General features: G+C 57.9%; 1 protein-coding gene across 2 annotated transcripts; it reads right to left on the bottom strand.

Moving 5' to 3' along the window:
- Window positions 1-54: 54 nt before the first annotated feature.
- On the bottom strand, window positions 55-23,026 carry PIGO (phosphatidylinositol glycan anchor biosynthesis class O). Of its 2 annotated transcripts, XM_077816585.1 has the most exons (11): window positions 22,979-23,026; window positions 21,290-21,783; window positions 16,283-16,426; window positions 14,333-14,456; window positions 12,245-12,404; window positions 11,281-11,454; window positions 6,198-7,767; window positions 5,357-5,560; window positions 4,846-5,048; window positions 1,629-1,699; window positions 55-1,090 (listed from the first exon to the last, which is right to left on the bottom strand). In XM_077816585.1, the coding sequence occupies exons 2-11, from the start codon at window positions 21,780-21,782 to the stop codon at window positions 970-972; spliced, it is 3,264 nt and encodes a 1,087-aa protein (XP_077672711.1). In that variant the 5' UTR covers window position 21,783; window positions 22,979-23,026; the 3' UTR covers window positions 55-969. The 2 variants fall into 2 exon arrangements, with proteins under 2 accessions (XP_077672711.1, XP_077672712.1); XM_077816586.1 differs by lacking the exons at window positions 55-1,090; window positions 1,629-1,699 and having other exon boundaries at window positions 4,906-5,052.
- Between the last annotated feature and the right edge of the window lie 1,774 nt (window positions 23,027-24,800).

Genomic DNA, 24,800 nt, shown 5'->3' with positions numbered 1-24,800 from the left:
GGCCCTGGCTGCCACAGCTGAGGTCTCTGTTTGGATACCAGAAAAGGCTGAAGCCCTGGATCAGAGAGGATTTTATTCCTGGGTACAGCTCCCTCCCTCCTTGCTGTCTCCTTCCCCAGCAGTTTCAAACAGTCTTTCTACAGACTGTTGCTAACCCAGCCCCAGGTACCATCTGAAAGCACCATGCTGTGCAGGCTTCTCTGGCCAGTCTCTCTCTCTGTCTCACACACATACACTTTCTCACACAGTCACGCACACACACTTCAGGGTCCGGCACTCACATGCGTAGCCCTGAGGAAGACCAGGATCAGTGAGGCAGGGGGTATCCCCATCACACAGCAGCAGACAGTTCCTCCTCTGAGAAGCTGCTGCTGCCCGAGCCCAGGGACATGCGCTGCCCAGACTCCCCTCTTTGGGAGCCAGGGCCTGGGAGGAGGCAGATGCACGGGCAGACAGAGAACAGGGAGGTCACTCCCCTAGTGCCCACACACCCCAGGAGCTCCTCAATAGATGAGGCCCCGTCTCTGCCCCAGGTGAGGTAGCAAACACCAAGGCTGCACACAGCCCTGCAGTGGCCTGCGGTGCGTTCTGCCCAGTGAGAAGAGATGTCAAGGAAACGGCAATAAGACCCCCTCCCTCATCCAGCTACAGGAGGGCACTTGAGGCTTTGTGCTTTTGGCCCCTCCCCCAACAGACCCTTCGCTGCTGCCCAGCGTGCCTGGCCTGGGCTCCAAACCCACCCGGCGGGAGGCAATGAAGTTCAGCTCAGAGTTCAATGACACAGTGAGTGAGGCCAGAGACCAGCCGGCCCTGCCCTGTAGCACTCAGCAGGGAGACGGGGATAATCCCCAGCTACTGTCCATGGTGGTGGCTCCCGGGTCCCGCCTGGCCTCGCGAGGCAGGGACGCAGCCGTCACCTCAGGGGACGATGCTCCGCGTTGGCTTCCCTGCATCTCGGCTGCTCAGATGCTACCTGGGCTGGAGCTGCTCGAACCAGGCGCTGACCGTGCAGTCTACACGCATCACCAGGAAGATCCCCAGCAGGAGGCAGATGCTGCTCACCATGAAGCCCAGAGCCTCAAAGAGGAACCTGCAGGCAGGACAGACACAGTGCATGCAGTGCGGCCAACATCCCTGCCAGGGTCCACAGTCCTCCCCTGCAAGCGTCACCCCCCCGCCCCATGCCACTGACATAGACTGCTCTTGCAAATCTATGTTTCTATTTTGAATCTGACTCTCCTGACGGTGAGGGGCTGTGGGGTTACAGATTCCAAAGCCAGATCTTGGGCCTCCTGCCTAGCACGGGCCAGGGTATCCCATCAGGTCCTGACTCCAGCCCAACAGCGTGCGTCTTTCAGAACAACATTCAGCCTGGACTTACAAGCTCCAAGCGAGGGAGGATCCCTACTGCCCTGCCGATCTGCTCCAGTGATTAATCGCCCTTTATCTCGCTGCATGATCTTTGCTAACTCCACAGCCCTTCGATGCCCCCAAATCCTGACCTGCAGCACCCCCTTCTAGCCACATGATCACAGTGTACCCTTCTGGCCTTGGAATCTATGGCTATTAGTCAAGCTGCCAGGAACAAGAGGCAGACCCAAGGACAGAGGGGAGCTCCTGGGACTTACTTTGGGGCAAACACCTTCCAGACCATGAGATGCCGCCTGAGGATCATGGCTGCCCAGACGCAGGCCAGGAGCTGCGGGGAAGAACAGGGAGAATGCAGAGTCACACATCACCCTTAGACACTGCACCCAGCCCATGGCAAAGGGTATTAAGCCAGGCCGGTCACTGGGCCAGGTGCAGCAAGCATCATGGGAAAGCAAGTTAATTAACACCCCAAAAGGGACTCTCTTCCCTCGTCTCCCGGCTTATGGGGCACACACTGTGTGCACACACCTTTGAAGGGGCTGCAGCCGCTGGGGACATGCAGTGTGTCTACAATGCATGGATTTCAATGCGGGAGATGGGAGAGCCAGACCAGTATCCCCTGGGGGCAGACACCAGGCCCCCAGGCTGTGGGGGGTGGCTAGGATGATAAGCCATACACAAAGAGAAGAACTATAACCAAGCATGGAAGGAGTCTCACAGAAGGACCTCTACAACTTTCCAGGACACCACAGGCTGCACTCAACCGGCATCAGATGTAACCTTGCCTTTACAGGGCAGATACCATCAGCAAAGGGACGAGGTACAGGCAGCCCCTTCCCAACCCCCTTCACCTGGGGGGTGTCAGTCACACCTGCTCACTCCAGGGATAAGTGTTCACTCCTGCCAGCTCTGCAGGGTCAGCCACGCTACAAAACAGGGAGCTGGAGTCCACGTCAGCTCACACACCAATAGAACTGTTAGCTAGGTCCCAGGTGTATGCAGGGCCAAACTGTGTCCTCCATTATCCCTGGGCTACTCCACTGGAACCTGCCTGCAAAATCTTTATAGCTGGGGATGATGCAAGAGATGGAGAGAGCCCAGCTGGACCCCTCCAATCCAGGGGGAATTTGCAGGGCGGGCACTTAGAAAACACATTTTTAAGACGCTACCATCAGTGACAGAGAGTTTGGGTTTGTGCCTGGCTAGTTAACAACGGATGCTATCTCTGCATTAAGAGCGCTTGTGCAAAAGCACAGAGGAAAGAGGAAAGCCCTGCACATAGTGTTCATGGACCTTGGGAAGGCTTACGACCACGTTCCGAGAGAAGTCGTGTGGGGGTGGAGGAGAACGAAAGACCGAAGACGTATCAGACTCGTCCGGGATGTATGCGAGTGCTGTTACCACTGCGAGAAGACCAGGCAGAGAAACTGAGCCATGCCTAGTAAGAGTCAGAGCACACCCAGGCTCGGCACTAAGCCCCTTCTTGTTCACGCTGGTGCTTGAGGCACTTACCCAAAACATGCAGCATGGCACCCTGGTGCCTGCTTTCAGCAGATGAGGAAGGTCAGGTCGCTAGTTTGACAATCCAGGAAAATGGTGAACTCAACAAGGAAATTATATGCAGAACAGGAAAGGCGCGGACTAAAGGAGCGAAGCAAGCGGAGTGATCTGTGATAGGAGAATGCTGGTCAGACTGACAAGTAAGAGTTACCAGATGATAATTATGTACAATTTACTTCTGCACAGCTCCAAGTGCTGGGGCAATGAGGCAGAGACAGGAGCAGATCTTGACCACAGTGGAAATGAGAACATTAAGATGGCTGCTTGGAGCGACAAGAATGGCCGGCGTTCGGAACGAACTCAGTCAGGGAAGTGGGAAGGTGGGACCAATGTCAGAAAAGCTGAGAGAGTCCAGGCATAGATGGTTTGGACATGCGAAAAGCAGATCATCAGAAGAATATACAGGAAACAGGGTGTTAAACTTGGGAGTGGAGGGTAAGAGAAAGACTGCAAGACCCAAAACATCCTTGGGGGTATCTCAGAAAAGGATTTCCCTAGCTGTGGAGTTACCGAGACATGGCTTCAAGACACTGGAACAGAGACGGGCTCGAAGAGCTGACCCCACAGAGATGGGTCTACGGCTAGAAGCAGCAGCAGCTACCACCACCCTGCACCCGAATCCTGCCCCCCACCTGGCAGAGCTGTTACGGGGGCACCCCCAGACTCACAGCCCGAAGGGACAGAGATGTAGCACAGACCAGTGTCACGTTCCAGTGAAGATGCAGCCAACACTTAACGCCAGCAGAAGGCCAATGCACCATGGGAGTTGGTCCGAGGGGACTAGAGGTAAACCCATTTTGTGCTCATTAGCTCCAAGGAACCCAGCAGCCACAAGGAAATACTCAGGCTGACTCGGGGAACTTGCCCCATCTACGACTCATTACTCCGAAAGGGTGAGACTGGATGGGCCCAAGCTCAGCCAGGGGCTCTGGCTGACAATCCACCCGGAACTCATCCCACTGGACCCACCTATTGCAGCGCTCTCACTCGCTGAGATCGGCATGAGTCCCAAGTACCAGACAGGAGAGGACTGAGGGCAACCTGGACTCAGCGTCCCAACGTCTATTAACATAACAGTCCCTCAAAGTGCCTGTCAGTACGGCCCCCCCCTCACTCAGCAAATCCAGCCCATGTGCATCCGAGTCCGAGCTGCCGTCTGTAGGGACAGAAATGTCTTTACTGCTTTTCCCTCCGGTGAGCCCTGCAGAGCTAGCCCAGCTCTGGGAGCGGGAGCTCGAGTCATAGATTCATAGATATTATATGTTATATAATATTGTTAGATATATTAGTCCCTTCCTTCCTGTGCGTCAGTGTCATCAGCACCGACTCAGTTCCCATCAGTGGCACTTGGGCAAACACGCTGCAGATGGCAGGGCTGCACAGGCGAACCCTGCCCCGCAGAACCTTTTGCTACGGGCCACGCGGAAGCGGGAAAGAACCCGTGACTGTGATGCTAGCAGGGAGAAAAACCCCGTTTTTTACTTGGAAGCCGAGCGCATCCGCAGCCAGATTTCCAGGAGAGCTCAGCACGCTGGCTGCCGAGTGACGCGCGTCCGTCTCCCAGGGGTTCCACGGCACGGGCCAGGTGCTGCAGCAACCCCAGACGTCAAGACAGAATCATGCTTTGATCAGCAGGAGCCAAGGGGCGTGGCTGAGACGGGCAGGTGGGTTTGTGCGGCCGTTCGCACGCCCCCAGCGCAGAGACCCGTGCACGGCCAGGAACCAACGGCACCGCAGTGAACACAGGCGAGCGCAGCTGCCATTCCGCCTCCACCCGCTGTCGCTCGTTCCCCCGGCTGAGGTCTCCTTGTTGGGGGCCCTGTGCTCCCCGAGCTCAGGGAAGAGTCCCGTTCCCACCCCACAGTGCGGGGCTCGTTAACAACCCTTCGGTGTCCACACTGTCACGTGCCCTACCTGCACGCCAAGCACAAAGAGGTACTTGAGCCCCAGCTGCAGCAGAGCAGCCGAGAACCTCTCCGGAGACTCCCGCAGCCTCATCTCCATCATGGGCTCCTCCTCCTCCTGAAGCTCCTCCCGCAGTTCCTTCTTCAGCTTCCTCCTCTGGGAGTTGGGCGCCTCACAGACGAAGGGCCAGAGCAGGAGCAGAGGGCAGCCAACTACCTCAAGGACAAAAGCACAGGAAGTTACCAGGCGTCCCGGAGCCGGGGGGGGCGACACACACAGCTACAGGGGGGTGGGGACTGCTCTCCTGCACAGGGCCCAGCAGGGCCCGTTAACCCCTCGGATGCCAGCTTCAATCTGCTCATCAGTCACATGAGAGCATTTCGGCTGTGGCTCACTAGCGGGTCTGCAGACCACCTGCTGGAGAACCACATGGACCTGGCTGCTCCCACGGGGCTGGCTCCCTCAGCAGTGAGCCGGGAGGCCTGTGAAAGCAGCCGGGCCCAAGAGGAAATTCACTTACCTGCAAAGAGGATGTGGGAGGCGAACGTGTTGGCCCCCACCAGGACAGCGGGCAGCAGGTGGGTGGTGTGGCCCTGCTGGAAACCCACGAAGGCTGCGTTCCAGTGGATGGCTGGGAAGATGGGCTGGTGGCCCGTGGAATAGAAGAACTGGGTAGCAGCAAAGACCCAGGCGGTGACCGCATACCAGGGGACAATGAAGGGCTCTGAGAGGGACAGAGAGACCCGCATCACGGGGCAGGCCTCTGGAGACAGCCTGACCCACAGCTCAGACAAGGCCGGCGTTAGCCCTTTCCCTGCCCTCACCCGAGAAGGGGAGGGATGAATCAGGCTCCAGCACTGGGAACCTTGGCCCTCTTCACCCGGGTGAAGGATGGTAGGTGCCCTCCTGGGCAAAGCACCAGGCTGGGGATCTTCTTGCCAGAAGGGTGTGGGGAACAGTGTGGCCTTCACCCCCCAGGCAGACCTTCAACTCCCTCCCACTGGGCAGTTAGCCCAGGTGTGGAGAGTGAGCAGAACCCCCCCCCCCAACAGAAGGGACCCCATCACACCACAAAGGTCTGTACCCCCAGCCTCAGGCCTTCTCTCCCTCCCCCCTTGCGCAAACCCTGCACTCAGCCAGAGCTGCTGACAACACAGGCTCCCAGTCACCAGCACCTCAGAGCAGGGTCCCCCGGAGCCCAGCCCCCATGCTGCCTGGGCCTGCGGCGGCTCTCGCAGCCACGAGACAGGGCTCGGTGCATCCCAGGCTCCAGGATGGGCAGTGGGGCCTGGGACCAGCATGTGGGAGAGTCTGGGACCCCCCAACCAAGAGAGAACCCGCCCCAGCCACCCCCCGCTCACCGGCGTCCCCGGCGAGGCTCACGACACAGACATGGATCCGCAGCAGCACAAAGGCCTCCAGGAAGAGGAGCAGGAAGGAGAGGCTCATCCTCTCACTGTGCAGGAGCAGCAGGAGGAAGCCCACCAGGGTAAGAACTATGACCAGGGCAGCTGAGTACACGCTCCCCAGCCCGTAGGCTGCCACCGTGGCCCTCCGGTGACCCCTGTCTAGCTGGCTCTTCAGAGACTGCTGCATCCTCCTGTAGATCTGAGGGATGACGTGCTGGAGGTCAGCCTGGGAGCTGGGGGCCCCCTGATAAGGGGTCACAATGGGCCCCACTGGCTCCCGGCTGTCCTTCACGAACACCGTCACGGGCGTCCACAGCACCAGCAGGAGCCCCAGGGATGCCAGGCCGTAGACGGCCCGTGGGAAGCCCACCAGCACCACCTGCACCAGCTCCTGCAGCTTGCCCAGCGTGTCCTCCGCCCCCGAGGTGACGGCCCAGTAGCAAGCGATCCAGACGGCCACCAGCGGGAAGGCCCAGCGCACGAAGAGCACCAGGGGGCTGGAGCTGTTCAGGTTCCCATAGTGCTGCAGCCAGCGCCGCACAGCGTAGACCAGCCCGGCCAGCGAGGCCACGCACAGGAGGTAGAAGAGGTTCTTGGCCTGAGTGCTCTGCAGGCTGGAGAGCGGGGCCAGGAAGGGCGAGGGCTGGCAGTGCGGGATCTCCTCGCGGCACTGGTGGAAAAGGCCTGAGAGGCGCAGGCAGGCCAGGAGCACAGCCAGGAGGCACAGAAGCTGCCAGCTCTCCTTCTGGTAAAAGGCAAAGCCCGGAGGTTGCTTGGGGGCTTCCGGAGCGGTCAGCCGGCCATGCCAGTGCAGCTTCCCCACCAGCAGGATGGCCAGGGATGCAAGCAGGAACGGGGCCACCCGGGCCTCGGCCACCACGAAGCTGTCCGAGAACATGGCGCAGCAGCGGATGAAGAGGATGCCCATGGGGAGGACCAGCCCCTGCCACGCTCGCAATCTCTGCCACAGGCCCGTGCTGGCCACGGGTGGCTGGACACCAGCCAAATGGGCTCGACGGGGCCGGCGGCCCCACCAGTGCCAGAAGAAGGCCAGCTGGGAGGCGGCAGCCGACCACGACAACACCAGAATGAGGTCCAGCCCCTCCTTGGTGAGCAGGTGGCCCAGCCCCAGCAGAGCCGCCACCGCCAGGCCCCAGAGAAGCGGGTACAGGAGGTGGCTTCGGTAGGAGAAGTCCAGGGCCGCCGCCAGCTCCGAGGCGACACAGCAGAGCAGACAGGAGGCGGCGATGAGCGCGCAGCCAGCCACCATGCGCAGCGGGTGGAAGCGGGCCCAGGACTCCGTGCACACGGCCCGGGCCCCCCGCAGGTAACGCTGGAAGCGGCCAACCAGTTGCCCCAGCCTGGCCTCCAGCTCGGGGGATGCAGGCAGCCCCTCCTGCACTTGGGCCAGCAGCCGGTCATGCTCCTCCAGTGCGGCAGAGAAAAGCTCCCGCAGGTTCCGGAGCCGCTCGGCCGGCAGGTCCTGGGCAGCCAGCGAGTAGGAGTGCAGGAAACGGTCCACCTGCAGAGAAAGGCCAGGGTCACAATGGAGATGCTCACTGCCGCCCCCCCAGTCCCTCAGACACGGGCTGGTCCAGAGCGTCCCCAAACACCTGCCAAGGGAAATCCACCCGCAGCAGCCCTGCCCTCTTCTGCCCAGGCCAGCGCCAGCTGCGGCCAGCACACACAGGGGCTGCATAAGCCACAGTCAGAGATTCAGAGAGTCTGTGGAGAGATGGGACCACTGGACCATCTCCGTGTAACACAGGCCAGAGAATTTCACCATTACCCCAGGAGTGCGCCCAGTGACTTGTGTTTGACTAAAGCATCTTCCAGGCAGGCCTGCAGTCTGGTTCAAAGACACCAAGGGATGGAGAGTCCACCCCTCCACTTGACAGTGTGGTCCAACTATTAATCAGCCTCCCTGCTCAACATCTGTGCCTCATTTTGAATCTGAATTTGTCTGGCTTCGCCTTTCAGCCACTGGTTTTCGCTCTGCCTTGCCCTGCTAGATTTCAGAGCCCTTTAGTACCTAGGATTGTCCCCCATGCAGGTACTGACGCACTGTAATGAACTCACCTCTCACTCTCCATTTCAGTGTATAACTTTGCATTCAGCTGTAGGAAAATGCATTTTGTTTGAATGGACCCTGTACACCCAGTTCTCCAGATCGCTCCGTGTACTTGGTCTGGCCGCATTACTTTCCTCTCTGCCAATCTGTGTGTCACCCACAAGTTTTATCAGCAGGAATTTTATATTTACTTCCTGATCATTGACAAAGACGTTGAAAAGCACTAGAACTGATCCCTGCGAAACCGCACTAGAAACACCCAACATTCAAGGATAATTCCCCACTGACAACTAATTTTTGAGATCTGTCAGTTAGCTGGTTCTTACTCCATTTAACGTGGGCTTTATTGATATTGTTCCACGCTAGCGTTTTTTTAAAAATCAGATCATATGGGTTTGAAGTCAAAAGCCTTCTAAAAGTCTCAGCCTATGACACCTGTGCAGTTACCTTTATCAACCAAACTTGTAATCTCATCAAACAATGACGTCAGGTTTGTTTGACAAGACTGATTTTCCATAAAAACCATGCTGACTAATGTTTACTATATTCTGATCCTTAAATCAGTGATTTTCAACCAGGGGTTCAGGGACTATGTCTACGATTTCCAAAGGGGTCCGCACCTCCATTTGTAATATTTTAGTGGTCTGCAAATGAAAAAAGGTTGAAAAATCCCTGCTGTAAATCTGTCAGTTGAATCCGATATCGGTTGTTCCATTATTGGCATAAGATTGGCGTCAGGCTAACTGGCTCTTTGTTCCCTGAGTCATCTCTTTTGCCTTTTTTGGATATTGGTACAACAGGAGCACTCTTCCAGTCTTCTGGAAGTCCCCCGTTATTCCAAGCTTTAACAACAATTAGGGCTGTCAAACAATTAAAAAAATTAATCGCGATTAATCGGGCTGTTAATACTAGAATACCATTTAAATATTTTGGATGTTTTCTACATTTTCAAATATATTGATTTCAATCACAACACAGAATACGAAGTGTACAGTGCTCAATTTAGATTTGTTTAGTATTACAAATATTTGCACTGTAAAAAACAAAAGAAATAGTATTTTTCAATTCACCTCCTACAAACACTGTAGTGCAGTCTCTTTATCATGAAAGTTGAACTTACAAATGTAGAATTATGTACAAAAAACCCACTGCATTGAAAAACAAAACAATGTAAAACTTTAGAGCCTACAAGTCCCATCAGTCCTACTTCTTGTTCCGCCAATCGCTCGAACAAGTTTGTTTACAGTCATGGGAGATAATACTGCCTGCTTCGTGTTTAGAATGTCACCTGAAAGTGAGAACAGGTGCTCGCATGGCACTGCTGTAGCCAGCATCGCACGATATTTACGTGCCAGATGCAGTAAAGATTCATATGTCCCTTCATGCTTCAACCACCTTTCCAGAGGATGTGAATCTATGCCTATGACGGTTTCTGCTCCATAACTATCCAAAGCAGTGCGGACCGACGCAGGTTTATTTTCATCATCTGAGTCAGGTGCCAGCAGCAGAAGGTTGATTTTCGGGTTCTGTAGTTTCTGCATCAGAGTGTTGCTCTTTTAAGACTTCTGAAAGTATATTACACATCTCATCCCTCTCAGATTTTGGAAGGCACTTCAGATTCTTCAGCCTTGGGTCAAGTGCTGTAGCTATCTTTAGAAATCTCACATTGGTACCTTCTTTGCGTTTTGTCAAACCTGCAGGGAAAGTGGTCTGAAATCGAACATGTGCTGGGTCATCATCCAAAACTGCCAAGACACGAAATATATGGCAGAATGTGGGTAAAACAGAGCAGGGGGCATACAATTCTCTCCCAAGAAGTTCAGTCACAAATTTAATTAACTTTTTTTTTTTTTTTTAACAAGCATCATCAGCAGGGAAGCATGTCCTCTGGAATGGCGGCCAAAGCATGAAGGGGCACACGAACGTTTAGCAGATCTGTCATGTAAATACCTTGCAAAGCCGGCTACAGAAGTGCCAAGCAAACACCTGTTCTCACTTTCAGGTGACATTGTAAATAAGAGGGCAGCATTATCGTCCGTAAATGTAAACAAACTTGTTTCTCTTAGCGATTGGCTGAACAAGAAGTAGGACTGATTGGACTTGTAGACTCTAAAGTCTTACATTGTTTTGTTTTTGAAGGCAGGGGGTTTTTGTACATAATTCTACATTTGTAAGTTCAACTTTCATGATAAAGAGATTGCACTACAGTACTTGTATGAGGTGAACTGAAAAATACTGTTTCTTTTGTCTTTTTACAGTGCAAATATTTGTAATCAAAATAATAATATAAAGCGAGCAGTGTACACTTTGTATTCTGTGTTGTCTTTGAAATCAATATATTTGAAAAAGTAGAAAAACATCCAAAATATGTAATATATTTCAATTGGCATTCTATTGTTTCACAGTGCAATTAAACCTGTGATTAATCGACAGCCCTATTAATAATTAACACCAGCAATCTCCTCAGTCTGCTCTTTTAGGACCGAGGCTTGCTGAAGTTTTCTATAATTTGTGTCATTCCACATGATGCTGCCAGCAGGTCCCAGAGTCTGGCTGCTGACACTGTGCTGCTCCGTCACACGGCAATAGGACAGGCCGAAACGACAGCAATGCTTCCCCGAGAGGAGTAGGTGATTGTATGTGACTGTGAACAGGACGGGGGCATGCCGTGAGACCAGGGGAATGGGGGAGGGAGTGGCTGGGTCAGGCCTAGCAACACTCCTGTATTAGCAAACAATTTCTAACCCCAAATAAGGAAGATCAGCGCTGGCAGATTCCCTCCAGCTGGCTGCGGAGGATTATAAAAGGCCACCTTCTCGAGGAGAGCGAGAGGTGTGGCTAGGGGGTCACAAGAGGACTGGGAGCCAGACCTCCTAGGGACCAGTCCTGGCACTGCCTCTGTGATCCTGGGCCTCTCTGTGGAATGGGGAGAAGCCGGGTATGGTCAGTGCCGATTGCCCCTACCTGTCTGGCATTGACGCGATACGCTGAGAGCTGACTGAGTGCTGCCGAAGCAGCACCGCCATCCCCCGAGAACAGCTCAGCCATCACCTCCCCGATGTTACTGTAGGGAATGGGCACGCCCAGCAGCAGGGCCAACGTGGGCACCAGGTTCACCTGTGGAATGGTTTCCGGCTCCTGGAGGAGAACAAGGAAAGGGAGCCCATCTGGTCAACAGACTAGAGATGAGCACGCACTGATCTTCTGGGCAGGGTTAGGCCAACCTGGGGGCCATAGGGCACAGATGCACTTTGCACCTGCCACCCCACATCTTTGGGGCTCCATCTGCATCCACATCCCACCAGGCCTGCCATGCATATCCCCAGCGCTGGGTTGGGGGGCAGTGAAGGTGGTCCTGCTTGGGAGCCAGAGGGCAAGGGGGGTGAAGAAGCTAGAAACCCCAGTGGCCACATCCCAACCATTCCCCAGCACCCTGCCAAGGTGGGAGGATTCCTGCTGTGGAGAAGGACCTAGCTGTTCCTGCAGGGCCCAGGCCTAGCACAGCTGGGGGCTAATTTGGACGTGCTTGGCTTCTCTGCCCTCAGCTGGGTGGTGCAGGCAGAGAGGGGATGAAGAACCCGGGAGGGGATCCGTGTAGGGGAGACAATCTTGGAAGGCCCCATCAGCCCCGGGTGGATGGAATGGAAAAGTCCCACCCATCTCATCTTCGCCTGGAGGGGAGAGCCCCTGTCTGGGGGCCCAGACAGATGAGGAGAAGCCCCCGGAATCCGCTCAAGCCCTGGGCTGGGCAGGACAGACAGGCTTTTGGGTCTGGGAAGGATTCGTGTCATATTTCCTTGCTGCTGGCCGGACGTCTCCCTGCTCCTGGGACCCCTGGGCTCACTCCCCCTGCAGGCCCCATCCCAAGTATGTGCCCAGCAGGACTCAGGCCCCCAGCCAGGGCCCTGCTGGCCTCGCTCTCCATTACCTCAGGAAGGTGGGCTCCAAAGAGAGGCGTTTTACTGTACACGAAGAGCGCCGCGTTCACCTCCTTCTCACTGTCTCCTCCGTGGTCCCCAGTCTCCGTCATTCCGTGGTCCCCGGCCACCAGCAGCAGGGTGTCGTTCCCCAGGTGATCCACCAGCGACCTGTCCACAGAGACAAGGCTCATCAGTCACCTCCCACCGCACTGACCCATGCTTGGGTGCAGCCCCGGGGTGGTGAACCACTGGCAGGGTTCTGAGCACAACAAAGCAGGACCAGGCAGCTCTGCGAAACCATGACAAGCCTGCTCCTGTGCTGGGAACTGGCTGCTTCCCCATAACAGAGGGTGGCAGCCCAGATGCTATGCTGATGTGGCTCCTTAGAAATGCAAATATTATTCAGAGCCCAGAGAGAGCAGACTCCTGCCTAGATCCTATGTGAACAGAAGTGACAATTTAGTCCTGGGAGGACATTCCGCACAGAAACAGGCTTAAAGCTGATCCTCTGTGGAGCCCAGGCTCCGTCACAAACCTCTGGCTCATTGCAACATGCCTGGAAGGAGGCTGGACACTCTGGGGAAGTATTTAGCCTGCCTAGGGGCTGTAGGCTCAGCCCCGCGGCTCAGAGCCCTGCCTTGGGGCTGTAGGCTCAGCCCCGCGGCTCAGAGCCCTGCCTTGGGGCTGTAGGCTCAGCCCCGCGGCTCAGAGCCCTGCCTTGGGGCTGTAGGCTCAGCCCCGCGGCTCAGAGCCCTGCCTTGGGGCTGTAGGCTCAGCCCCGCGGCTCAGAGCCCTGCCTAGGGGCTGTAGGCTCAGCCCCGCGGCTCAGAGCCCTGCCTAGGGGCTGTAGGCTCAGCCCCGCGGCTCAGAGCCCTGCCTAGGGGCTGTAGGCTCAGCCCCGCGGCTCAGAGCCCTGCCTAGGGGCTGTAGGCTCAGCCCCGCGGCTCAGAGCCCTGCCTAGGGGCTGTAGGCTCAGCCCCGCGGCTCAGAGCCCTGCCTAGGGGCTGTAGGCTCAGCCCCGCGGCTCAGAGCCCTGCCTAGGGGCTGTAGGCTCAGCCCCGCGGCGCAGAGCCCTGCCTAGGGGCTGTAGGCTCAGCCCCGCGGCGCAGAGCCCTGCCTAGGGGCTGTAGGCTCAGCCCCGCGGCGCAGAGCCCTGCCTAGGGGCTGTAGGCTCAGCCCCGCGGCGCAGAGCCCTGCCTAGGGGCTGTAGGCTCAGCCCCGCGGCGCAGAGCCCTGCCTAGGGGCTGTAGGCTCAGCCCCGCGGCGCAGAGCCCTGCCTAGGGGCTGTAGGCTCAGCCCCGCGGCTCAGAGCCCTGCCTAGGGGCTGTAGGCTCAGCCCCGCGGCTCAGAGCCCTGCCTAGGGGCTGTAGGCTCAGCCCCGCGGCTCAGAGCCCTGCCTAGGGGCTGTAGGCTCAGCCCCGCGGCTCAGAGCCCTGCCTAGGGGCTGTAGGCTCAGCCCCGCGGCTCAGAGCCCTGCCTAGGGGCTGTAGGCTCAGCCCCGCGGCTCAGAGCCCTGCCTAGGGGCTGTAGGCTCAGCCCCGCGGCTCAGAGCCCTGCCTAGGGGCTGTAGGCTCAGCCCCGCGGCTCAGAGCCCTGCCTAGCAGCCATGCCAGCTCCAGCTAGAACACCCCACACAGGCAGAGCTCTAGTGACTCACCCCCAGCCCTTCCAGCTGTTCCGTGACTCACAAGCATTTGCACAATCTTAGCGCACTCTATCCAAGGCTCCGGAAGTGCTCCTCAGACTGTCCTCGAGCCTCACAACCACCAGGGGTCACTGTCTCCACTCTAGGGAGGCAGAAACAGGCTCAGCTGGGCCCCAAAGGTGGTATTTTCTGCAAGTTCAGTTAGGACCTAATGCTCCATCAGAGCCTCTCTGGGCAAAGTCTGGGGGCAGCCCCTGCTCTCCATGACCCGGTTCAGTCCCTGGCAGCGTCAGAGCATGTGGCTGACTGTGACCCTCTCTCCGGGTGGGAGGGACACAGCCTCAGGGCCCCACGGCGGGGCAGTCTCATTTTAATGCTGCCATTTCACTGCTGTGTTCTCAAAGCCACAGGTGAGTAAGCTCGCAAGCCCCCACCCCAGAGCACTAGTCACCTGAGCATCTCGTTCATCTGGGTGAGCTTCTTGGCCATTTCTGGATGGTCAGGTCCATGCTTGTGCCCACAATGATCCACACCCAGGAAATGAGCGATCAGCAGGTCCCACTCGCCACCATCCACTGCAGAACAGGGGAGAGGGCACATTAGACCATGAGCTGTCCCCTTCTGCTAGCCAGACAGCCAGCGACTCCAGCCTGGGGCCATCCTTCCATCAGCCTGACTCTCCCCTTTCCACAACACGGGGAACACCCACAGGTATGAGAACATAACGGCCCTGCTGTGTCAGACCAATGGTCCATCTAGCCCTGGATCCTGTCTGCTGACAGTGGCTGGTGCCAGGTGCTGCAGAGGGAATGAACAGAACAGGGCAATTTTGAGTGATCCATTCGTGTCATCCACTCCCAGCAACTGGCAGTCAGAAGTTTAGGGACACCCAAGACATGGAGTCGCATCCCTGACCTCCGTTCCATCCCATACCTCCGTTCCATCCCACACCTGTCCTCCAGGAACTTCTCTTGTTCTTTTTTTAACCCAGCTGTATTTTTGCCCTTCACAACATCCCCTGGCAAGGAGTTCCACAAGTTGACTGTGCGATGTGAGAAGAAGGAATTCCTTATATTTGTTTTAAACCTGCTAAACCTGTTAATTTCAATGGGTGACTCCTGGTTCTTGTGTTATGTGAAGGGGTAAATAACACATCCCGATTCACTTTCTCCACACCAGTCATTTTACAGACGACTGTCATATTCCACCCCTCGCCCCATGCCCTCCCCCACACACAGTCATCTCTTTTCTAAGCTGAAGGAAGGAAGGATGTGGTATGGAGACCCAAACCTGGACTGCTCGCTTGGCAGAGCCCCACCCTCAAATCCTTGTGTGGTGCAGAAGAGCCTCACAACCCCACCGAGGTAGGTACTATCACCCCATTGTACAGCTGTGAAACCAAGGCACACCACGATGAAGGCAGTTCCAAGAACAACTCAGCTCCCCAAACTTACAGCCCTCAGCCATAGGTGCTTTGATGTTTTATCTTGAATGTGTGTCATTCTGCCTGCTGCTTCTTTTATATTGCTAGCTCTACAGGGCAGGGATTACATTCTCCTGTGTGTTCACAAAAGGCCTAGACACTGGGGATGTTACTGCAGTAAGAGCAGCCCCTAGGCTGTCTCCTCCTGTACACTCTACGGACACATACTTCACTGCAGACTGTTGCATCTCTGATCTGTAGATAGGAAGAGATGCATTTTAATTTAAGAGACAAAAACTCTCCCACAGGGTGGCTTCCCTCTACTTGCAAGGCAGATTTCTTGTGTTCTCAATGACAAACCATCTCCACAATCATTTCTTTAGGTCTATGAACAGACTGTAAAAGGCACCTTCCCCCCAGTCCTGGGCCTTGGACAAAGTCCAGCTAAACACACACAGAAACCAGGGGTAACACAAACCTTCTCGAGCAAGCACCGCCTCCCAGCATGCCCAGACCATTCCTGAACATCACGTGCCTGTCCGGGCGTTTCAAAGACAGCCAGGAAGGCACCAGCTTCATAAGGTCCCTTCAAGGTTAAATGCCAGGTACAATGTTCACGGCCTGCTCTGTGCCCCCACTCCCATGTGGCATTCCCAGGGCAGACCAGGCTGTTCTAGGCTATGGATTGCAAGGCCCAGCATGCTTAACTCCCTCGGATTGGAGGAGGGGCATTTAGAGAGCCTGGGGACTGAAAAGCTGCCTAGCTGGGCTGCTGAATCCAGGGACAGCATTGCAAGCTACGTGGGCTGCGGCTGCGATCAGGTGCAGACACGGTGTTCCTGACCTAGCTGGGACGCAGAATAGTTCTCTGCTGGGCAACAGCGACCCTTCAGTTCTAACACCCAACCTCGGCTGGACTCCCAGCACAATGCGCTGCAGAGAGGACGCGGTCCCAGCCCCCAGGCAATGGTAGCTCACCAGTCTTATAGAGATGCTGCAGGATCCCATCATCCACCGTGTGAAGATCCTTCACGTTAAACGAAGGGAAGAAATACGAGCGGAAGAACTTCTGGGGGAAGAGCCCGTCCCAGGTGTCATCCCCCATGAAGACCACTCTCCTCCCTGGGAAAGCAGGACGGGAGTTAGCACAGGGATCAAGGACGGGGGTCCCAGCCTTACCCACGCTGCTTGAGGAGTCTGGCCAGATCTGCAATGGGATACAAAGCACCAGCGCCACTCCCCCCACCCCCTGGGCTCAGTGATCAAAAGTTAGCATCACCTGCTGGCTGTTCAGAGGCCCGTATGAAGTGAGTTAGGGAGATCTCAGCCCCGTTCCCATCAGAAATCCACCAAGCCCAGTAGCCCTTTCTGCCTCCCTTACCGGTCACAGAGCCAGTGGGCCAAAGAGATGGAAGTGCATCAAACATTTGTCAAGTCCTGACGGCCAGGCTCTTGCGTTAGACGCTACAGCTGCGATTCTCTAGCTGCAGCACCATGCCTTCAAGACCATGATCATCTCACGGACCTCCCCAGCCCCCCTCCCACGGCAGCGGCATCGCTGCATCCTCACACAGGTTCCCCGCTACGGGTGTAAGAGCCATCTTCTCTGCAGCGGCTGCACCAGGAACAGCCTCCCCGTTTCACATGACTGAACAAGGACGGTTACTCTCCTGCCACCGAGGTTCTTCCAGGTGGACTCGGCCAAGTCACGCTCACGGGACGTGCCGATCGGTGCAGCCTGAACAGTAAAATTCCACCTGCAGTAGCTAGTGTCCATGCACCTCTCTTGCCCCTACCCCCTCAATGAATGCCGGACCGTCTAGGGCGAGGGTTTAACTCCTACCTCCGTTCCATCCCACACAAGCCCAAGGGAGTGGGGAACAGTGAGGAGGGAGAGCTGTGTGAACATGCAGAGTCCATCTCCAAGAACCTTGGTTACAGGGGAGTAACCTTCGTTTCTTCCTTCCCGCGTCCCACTCCCACCCACGGGCTAGATCAATAAGCAGCACCCTGCCCCAGGAGGGTGAGGCCCAGAGTCCTAGTCCAACAAGGAGTGCAGGCCTGCCTGCCAAACGTGGCATCTGACCTAGATTCCAAATCTAAAGAAGGTTTAGTGACAGTGTGAGCAGAATGCTAGGGTGCTGCTCTGCAAATCTCACTCAGAGGGACGTCTATAGGCAGCCAGGCACGCTCCCTTTGATCTAGTTGAATGAGTTCTGATGCCATGAGGAATGGATAATCCCTTCAGTGTACAAGCTGCATAAATACCTGAGCCAGCTAGAGAGAGACAGCTTTTCCCTTGTTTTTTGGTCCATAAGCTATAAACAGCCTCGAAGACTGCTGAAATGGTTTAGTCCTGTCTGAATAAAAAGCTAACACTCTCCTTGCATCTAACGTCTGGCATTAGCTTCCCCATCACGAGTATGGGGTTTGGGGGACAGAACTGGCAACTTGATCAATTCACTCATGTGAAAACTGGAGATGATTCCTGGAGAAAACTTAAGATGCGTGCGAAGGACTTTATCCTTATGAAACCCAGTGACTGGTAATTCAGCCATCAACACATGCAATCCACTTCCGTGTCTGGCAGACGTGATTGCTATCGAAACCACTGGCTTTACAGATAGATAAAAACCAGCAGCTTCCCGGAGCTCAAAAGGAGGGCTTGCATTTGTGCTTGTACTACATTCAGATCCCAGAAGGGCAAAGGAGTTCGTACTGGAGGGTACAAATTATTAAGGCCTTTAAAAACTTCTTAATGGTATCATTAGTAAAAATGGATTTTCCCTCTACAGGTACATGATATGCGGACATGGATGAGAGATGAACCTTAACTGAAGATAATGAAAGGAGATGTCTTCTTAAGAAACAAATGATGCTCTTAATATATAATGAATTGGGGTTGTGAAGGATCCACTGAAGACGGTAACACTTTTTCGAGCATTTAACAGTACATTCTTTGTACTTTGAATGACAGGCTTTCTTCTAGCCCAGCTAAAGGCTCATTCCCCTTGCAGTCAAGAGAAGGGACAGGTGGTCTGGATCCTGTTCTTTGCTGACTCTCGGAGAAGCAGTCAGCCTGGCTGGTTCGAACAACACACCTGGTGTGTCCTGAGATGCAATACCTGGCTCAACTGCCAATAGAGCCACAGACGGAGCTGCCCGATGAACTGCGGCTTGAACAGTAACACTCTGCGGTGCCGTGCTAGTTAGCAGCCCCCCACCAGAGTTCTCTTCCCTGGATCCGATATGGTCAGATCCACAGAGGTATGGTTCCTAACTCTGCGCTGACAGCCTGAACCAGAGCCTGGCTCCACCACGAGATTCTGTCCCTGTAAGGCCTTCTCTCTCTCGGACTGGCTCTTTATAGTGAGGCTGACACTGAAGAAGGCTGCAAATATTTCCTCAGAACCGCAACTGAGTCTCTCTGAAACGGGACTGCGTCTGTCACAGATCCAGACCTTTTCTCCTTTTTTGGATCCCGAGCCCGACACCTGACATAGTAGCTGAATCTCGCGTCTTCCCTGCTGAACCGGCTGGAGGTACAGGTGGAGCTGGTTTCGGAGAATCGGCCACCACCGTCAGAGCTTCCCGCAATAAAACTGCCTGGAGCCGGTTTTCTCTCTTTCTTTGCCCTCGTGCCCAATGCTGAGCACGTCAGACATTTCGAGGGAGAATGCCCTTCCCCCAACCATCAGGCATGTGCATCTGATGCTGGGAATACTGCCGGGCACAAGACACGTCTTTTGAATCCAGGCTTCTCAGCCTTCTGGTCTGGCATGTTATCCTTTAACTAACTAGCTCGAAATAAACTACGTAACTCTGCGTACTTACGTTAACAACTGACACAAACTGTCTGTCTACTAGGGATCCGAAGGGATCACACAGAAACATCGTAACTGTCCAGCTGGCCGCAGCTGAAGGAACTGAGGCAGTGGAGTGCCACCTTTAAACCCTTGCCGGAGAAGGTCTGGAGTTCCCGGGGGCGAGAGGGAAGGGAGGTGCTTGGACACTCCAAAGGGCTATTGCTCGTAGAATTTTACCATTCAGGGTGCATAGGACGGAGCACCCCATGAGTGGGAATATGCAGAGGACACTGGAAGGAAATACATCGTGTACGTCTCTTTTACCTACCACCTCTCCCCCTTTTTCTCTTGTCCTCTCACCTAGAACACTCACTCCCATACAGACAGAGCCGAAAAGCCGCTCAGAGGTGTGACGGAGAAGGAATATTTTGTAACGTTTCAATGAATCCTGTGCACACCTCAGTTTCCCCTATGCGCGGCACTGTGACGCAGTGGGTGGAAGGGGACTGTTTGTTCTCATGGGAGGCCGAGACACAGGTGTGGGTGTTGCCTAGTGGTCTGGGCCTTAGTCTCCTATCTGTAGAGGATCTGAGAAGATAACGGCAAATCCAGTCGCCAGGACGTTGGCATCTAGCACCCAACGCCCCGGGGGATAGGGACTTCCCCGTCTCTCCTTAGGAAGGCTGAGCAGCATTTCCCCAACTGGAGAACAAAGAACTGGGAAGGTGCGAGGTTGGGGATAATGGCTGGCTGCTGGACCGAGTTGAGGCTCTCATCTGGAGTTTGACCAAGGAGGCCAGCAAGAGGGTCAGACACAGCTTGAGCCAAGGGCTTTCTACAGGTTGGCTAGGCTCTGGGTTGACCAGAATGGACAATGCTTTAACTGACATTCCTCTGGGCTACCCTCAGGACTTCCTAGGCTGTGTTCAGGTGACTAATAAACCTGAGTCCTGGATGCATTGTGTGAGGGTCTCTGTCAGTGCTGGGCGAGGTGCCTTAATCCCTGAGGAGTGGACAAGTCTCCCCCAGAGTCTGCATCAGTGGGACTCACTGAACGGAGCTCACAGAGTGGAGCAGGGGGCTGCAGGCCCAGAGGTCCAGTCTCAGGAGGCAGTGAAGCCGCGTGGCTTGCCAGGAAGAGTGAGAGCTCCAGGAGATCTGGCCCACTGAATGGTTCCTCCTAGAGATCGTTCCAAAGCTGGGGCCATAGCAACAATCCTGTGGCTCCGTGACAATAACGTGAGCTCATCGCAGGCCCAGGCACTGAGATACTACCACAAGGCGCACAGAACACAGGCCTGACTCTCTGGGCCCTCCCCTCCGCTTCTCTCCCACACCTGTATCACCATCCCATGCTGGGTTAGGTCACATCCAGACTGTCAGCCCCTCAGGGCAAGGGCCTGTCTTTTCACCTACAGCACCAAGTACAATCAAGATACAGTAGAAACAACAGTTCTCTCTCTACACAACATGTGGGAAGGCCCAGGCAAAACACTATAGCGACCTAATACGATCCTGGCACAGGGATGGGCAGGTCAGCCATCTGCACCACACCACCACCCCAGTCCAGACACTGACTCCTCCCTCCCGTTGTACTCCACCCAGGTACACATACCGACAGGGAGATGTGAATGAAAACACCTCAGACCCTCCTCACCCTCTCAGATCCACCCGAGGGTCAAGATGGGAGCAACCCTGTGGGGGTCGTGTGGGGGCAGCCATTTTAACTCTTTCCCATACGTTTTGGAGCATACCACGACACTCCGGCTGCTGGGATGCTCTCCCAACAACCTTGTCCAGATGCAAACCTCCACCTGTCTCGGAATCTAGGCTGACTGCCCTGGCTCCAAACCTGCATCCCTCTGAGATCAGCTTCCAACCTCTCTCTGCTCCCAGTACAGGGCAGACGCCAGGCTTACGCGACCATGTTGGCCAACATGCAGCGCTCGGAGCGGGCGCATCGAGAGCTAAGAGCACGAAGAGCTCCAGCTCAAGCTACAGCACCAAGGGCCCCTGGCTGGAGCTGTAAGAGCCTCCCACGCTCTGTGGAGTGGGCAGGGACTCGGGTTTACAGACTACCACCAGTGGGTCAGACCCACACAGCTACCTCCTCCGGCTGGCCCACTCCCCTGCCGCCACACGTGGCCAGCAAACCCCAGGGTGAGCCTGGCCCACGCACCGTTCTGCACCAGCTGGCCGAGCAGATTGTCCTCCTCGATGGCGTAGGAGGCGAAGTTGCTGCCCACGTCGATGAAGGTGGGCAGGGAGCCGGTGGTGATGCCCTTGATGCGCTGCATGGTGGTGGTGGGCGGGTCGGCTCGGAAGCGGTAGAGCCGGGCATGGCGGGGCTGGGAGCCGGCCAGCTGGTGCAGGAAGCCCAGCTTGTTCTCGTAGGGCCGGGGCCTCGCCTTAGCTGGGTCGAAGTGGGCGAACTCGAAGGTCAGGGCGTCTATGATGAGCAGCACGGCCTTGGGGACGCGCTGGGGCATCCAGCAGGTGCCGGGCGCGACCTGCTGCCCGGCCCAGGCTGGGGCGGCCAGCAAGTCCGAGCAGGAGCTGCGGTTGGTGAGCTCGATCCTCATGAGCAGGAAGCCGCTGGTGAAGAGACCGATGCCGGAGAAGAAGAGGAAACAGGCCCAGGCCAGGAAGAGCAGCACCGGCCACCTCTGCATCCTGCAAGGGGGGGAGAAGGTCAGAGCCAGCACGGTGCTCCCGGTGCCCCCCATCCCTGCCCCCCGCCCCCATCCCTGTTACACCCCCACCCCGACTTCCCACCCCGGCACAGCTTCCCCCACCCCTGTTCCCCCCAACATCTGCATCCTCCAACGGGGGGGGGGGGGAAGAAGGTCAGAGCCAGCATCGTGCCCCTGGTGCCCCCTGGCCCTGCCCCCTGCCCCCATCCCCGTTACACCCCCACCCCGACTCCCCACCCCCGGCACAGCTCCCCCCACCCCTGTTCCCCCCAACATCTGCATCCTGCAAGGGGGGGGGAGAAGGTCAGAGCCAGCATCGTGACCCCGGTGCCCCCTGACCCTGCCCCCTGCCCCCATCCCCGTTACACCCCCACCCCGACTCCCCACCCCCGGCACGGCTCCCCCCACCCCTGTTCCCCCCAACATCTGCATCCTCCAATGGGGGGGGGTGGAAGAAGGTCAGAGCCAGCATCGTGTCCCTGGTGCCCCCCATCCCTGCCCCCCACCCCCATCCCTGTTACACCCCCACCCCGACTTCCCACCCCGGCACAGCTCCCCCCACCCCTGTTCCCCCCAACATCTACATCCTCCAACGGGGGGGGGAAGAAGGTCAGAGCCAGCATCGTGCCCCCGGTGCCCCCTGGCCCTGCCCCCATCCCCGTTACACCCCCACCCCGACTCCCCACCCCCGGCACGGCTCCCCCCACCCCTGTTCCCCCCAACATCTGCATCCTCCAACGGGGGGGGGGGGGGAAAGGTCAGAGCCAGCATCGTGCCCCTGGTGCCCCCCAGCCCTGCCCCCCGCCCCCATCCCCCCATTACACCCCCACCCCGACTCCCCACCCCCAGCACAGCTCCCCCCACCCCTGTTCCCCCCAACATCTGCATCCTGCAAGGGGGGGGAGAAGGTCAGAGCCAGCATCGTGCCCCCGGTGCCCCCCATCCCTGCCCCCTGCCCCCATCCCCGTTACACCCCCACCCCGACTCCCCACCCCCGGCACGGCTCCCCCCACCCCGTCCCTCGTGTGTAGGGAGACCAGGTGTCCCGATTTTGGGTCTTTCCCTTATATGGGCTCCTGTTACCCCCCCCCTTTGCTGTCTGGTCACCCGACCCGTGCCCCCCCCGGCCCCGCGCCCCCCCACTCCCCCCCGGCGGCGCGGGCCGGTCCCGGTACCTGCGGGCGGCGCAGCGGACCCGGAAGCGCCGAGCCGGCGGCACGCGGCGGGGGGGCGGGGGGGCGGAGACCGGGGCCAGGCAGCGCCCCCCAGCGGCGGGAGGAGCCGCCGGGCCAGAGCCCCGCCCACGGGATCCCACGGCTGCCCCCTGCCGGCCCCCCCACCCCCTGCCCCCCCCACTCCGCCTCCCTCCCACCCCCACCGGAGCCCCCTGCCCCCCCAACCGGCCCCCCCGACCCCAGCCAGCCCCCCCCAACCAGCCGCCCCGAGCCACCTGCCCCCCCGACCCCAGCCAGCCTCCTCCCCTCCCCACCAGAGCCACCTGCCCCCTCCAACTGGCCCCCCCACCACCAGAGCCACCTGCCCCTCCAACCGCCCCCCCACCAGAGCCACCTGCCCCCCCGACGCCAGCCAGCCTCCTCCCCTCCCCACCAGAGCCACCTGCCCCCTCCAACTGGCCCCCCCCCCACCAGAGCCACCTGCCCCTCCAACCGCCCCCCCACCAGAGCCACCTGCCCCCCCGACGCCAGCCAGCCTCCTCCCCTCCCCACCAGAGCCACCTGCCCCCTCCACCTGCCCCCCCACCGCCCCCCCACCTCAGCCAGCCTCCTCCCCCCCCACCAGAGCCACCTGCCCCCCCCACCACCCCAACCAGCCTCCTCCCACTCCCGGAGCCACCTGCCCCCCCCAACTGCCCCCCCACCACCAGAGCCACCTGTCCCCCCCAACTGCCCCCCCACCCCAGCCAACCTCCTCCCCCCCCACCAGAGCCACCTGCCCCTTCCAACTGGCCCCCCCACCACCAGAGCCACCTGCCCCTCCAACCGCCCCCCCACCAGAGCCACCTGCCCCCCCCGACCCCAGCCAGCCTCCTCCCCTCCCCACCAGAGCCACCTGCCCCCTCCAACTGGCCCCCCCACCACCAGAGCCACCTGCCCCCCCAACCGCCCCCCCACCTCAGCCAGCCTCCTCCCCCCCACCAGAGCCACCTGCCCCTCCAACCGCCCCAACCAGCCTCCTCCCACTCCCGGAGCCACCTGCCCCCCCCAACCACCACCAGAGCCACCTGTCCCCCCAACCAGCCCCCCCACCCCAGCCAACCTCCTCCCCCCCCACCAGAGCCACCTGTCCCCCCAACCAGCCCCCCCCAGCCAACCTCCTCCCCCCCCACCAGAGCCACCTGCCCCCCCAACTGCCCTCCCCTGAGCTAGCTTCCCCGACACCTGCCGGGCCACCTGCCCCCCTCCCACCCCTGCCACTCACTGGCCCCACCCAGCTGTCCCCCGCTACTCAAGTCCCCCCATCCATCCCCATGCCAGGAGGACTCTGTGCCTGCCCCCCTCCACACAGACAGCCTTCTTTGGAGCATCTTCTGCGTCTAAGGAACGAGCCCCCAGCCTGCCGCCCTTCCTCCTCCTCGCCGACTCCCGTGGGCCGCCCCAGTGAGGGGAAGGGCCTCTGTGCCATCCTGCTACTGAGGGCAGACACCCGCCTGCCATGGCACATTACACGACTGCTGCTGGGTAAAAGGGCAACGCTTCGGAGAGCCGCCGGGGAGTCGCGGCCATGCAGGGCCTCAGACTCACACCAGCCACACATGCAGGCCCCTGCGCAGAACTCCGTCTACCCCCTGCAGCAGGGAAAGGCAACGCTGCGGCCATTCAAGCTTGCCAGGGAGACCATGTGTTTGGCCTGATGCCCTGCAGCTAAGCTTCTACTACCATTTTTGGGTTTCCCTTATAAAGTTCTAACAATTGGAAATTGTCCCTTTTGCCTCTGCCTTTCCTCACAGCCTCGCCTAGCCTAGCCAGGCCACTGCAG

The sequence above is a fragment of the Eretmochelys imbricata genome, chromosome 5 (assembly GCF_965152235.1).
Source record: "Eretmochelys imbricata isolate rEreImb1 chromosome 5, rEreImb1.hap1, whole genome shotgun sequence".
NCBI lineage: Eukaryota > Metazoa > Chordata > Testudines > Cheloniidae > Eretmochelys > Eretmochelys imbricata.
This window is presented reverse-complemented; position numbering and strand designations above follow the sequence as displayed.

Excerpts from the sequence above, each read along its gene's own strand:
- PIGO (XM_077816585.1), bottom strand. The coding sequence starts at position 21,782 with ATGCAGAGGTGGCCGGTGCTGCTCTTCCTGGCCTGGGCCTGTTTCCTC. Across the intron at positions 14,457-16,282 it reads GCAGCATCTCTATAAGACTG|TGGATGGTGGCGAGTGGGAC; the intron begins GTGAGCTACCAT and ends CCTGTTCTGCAG. Across the intron at positions 5,561-6,197 it reads GAGCCTCGCCGGGGACGCCG|AGCCCTTCATTGTCCCCTGG; the intron begins GTGAGCGGGGGG and ends TGTCCCTCTCAG.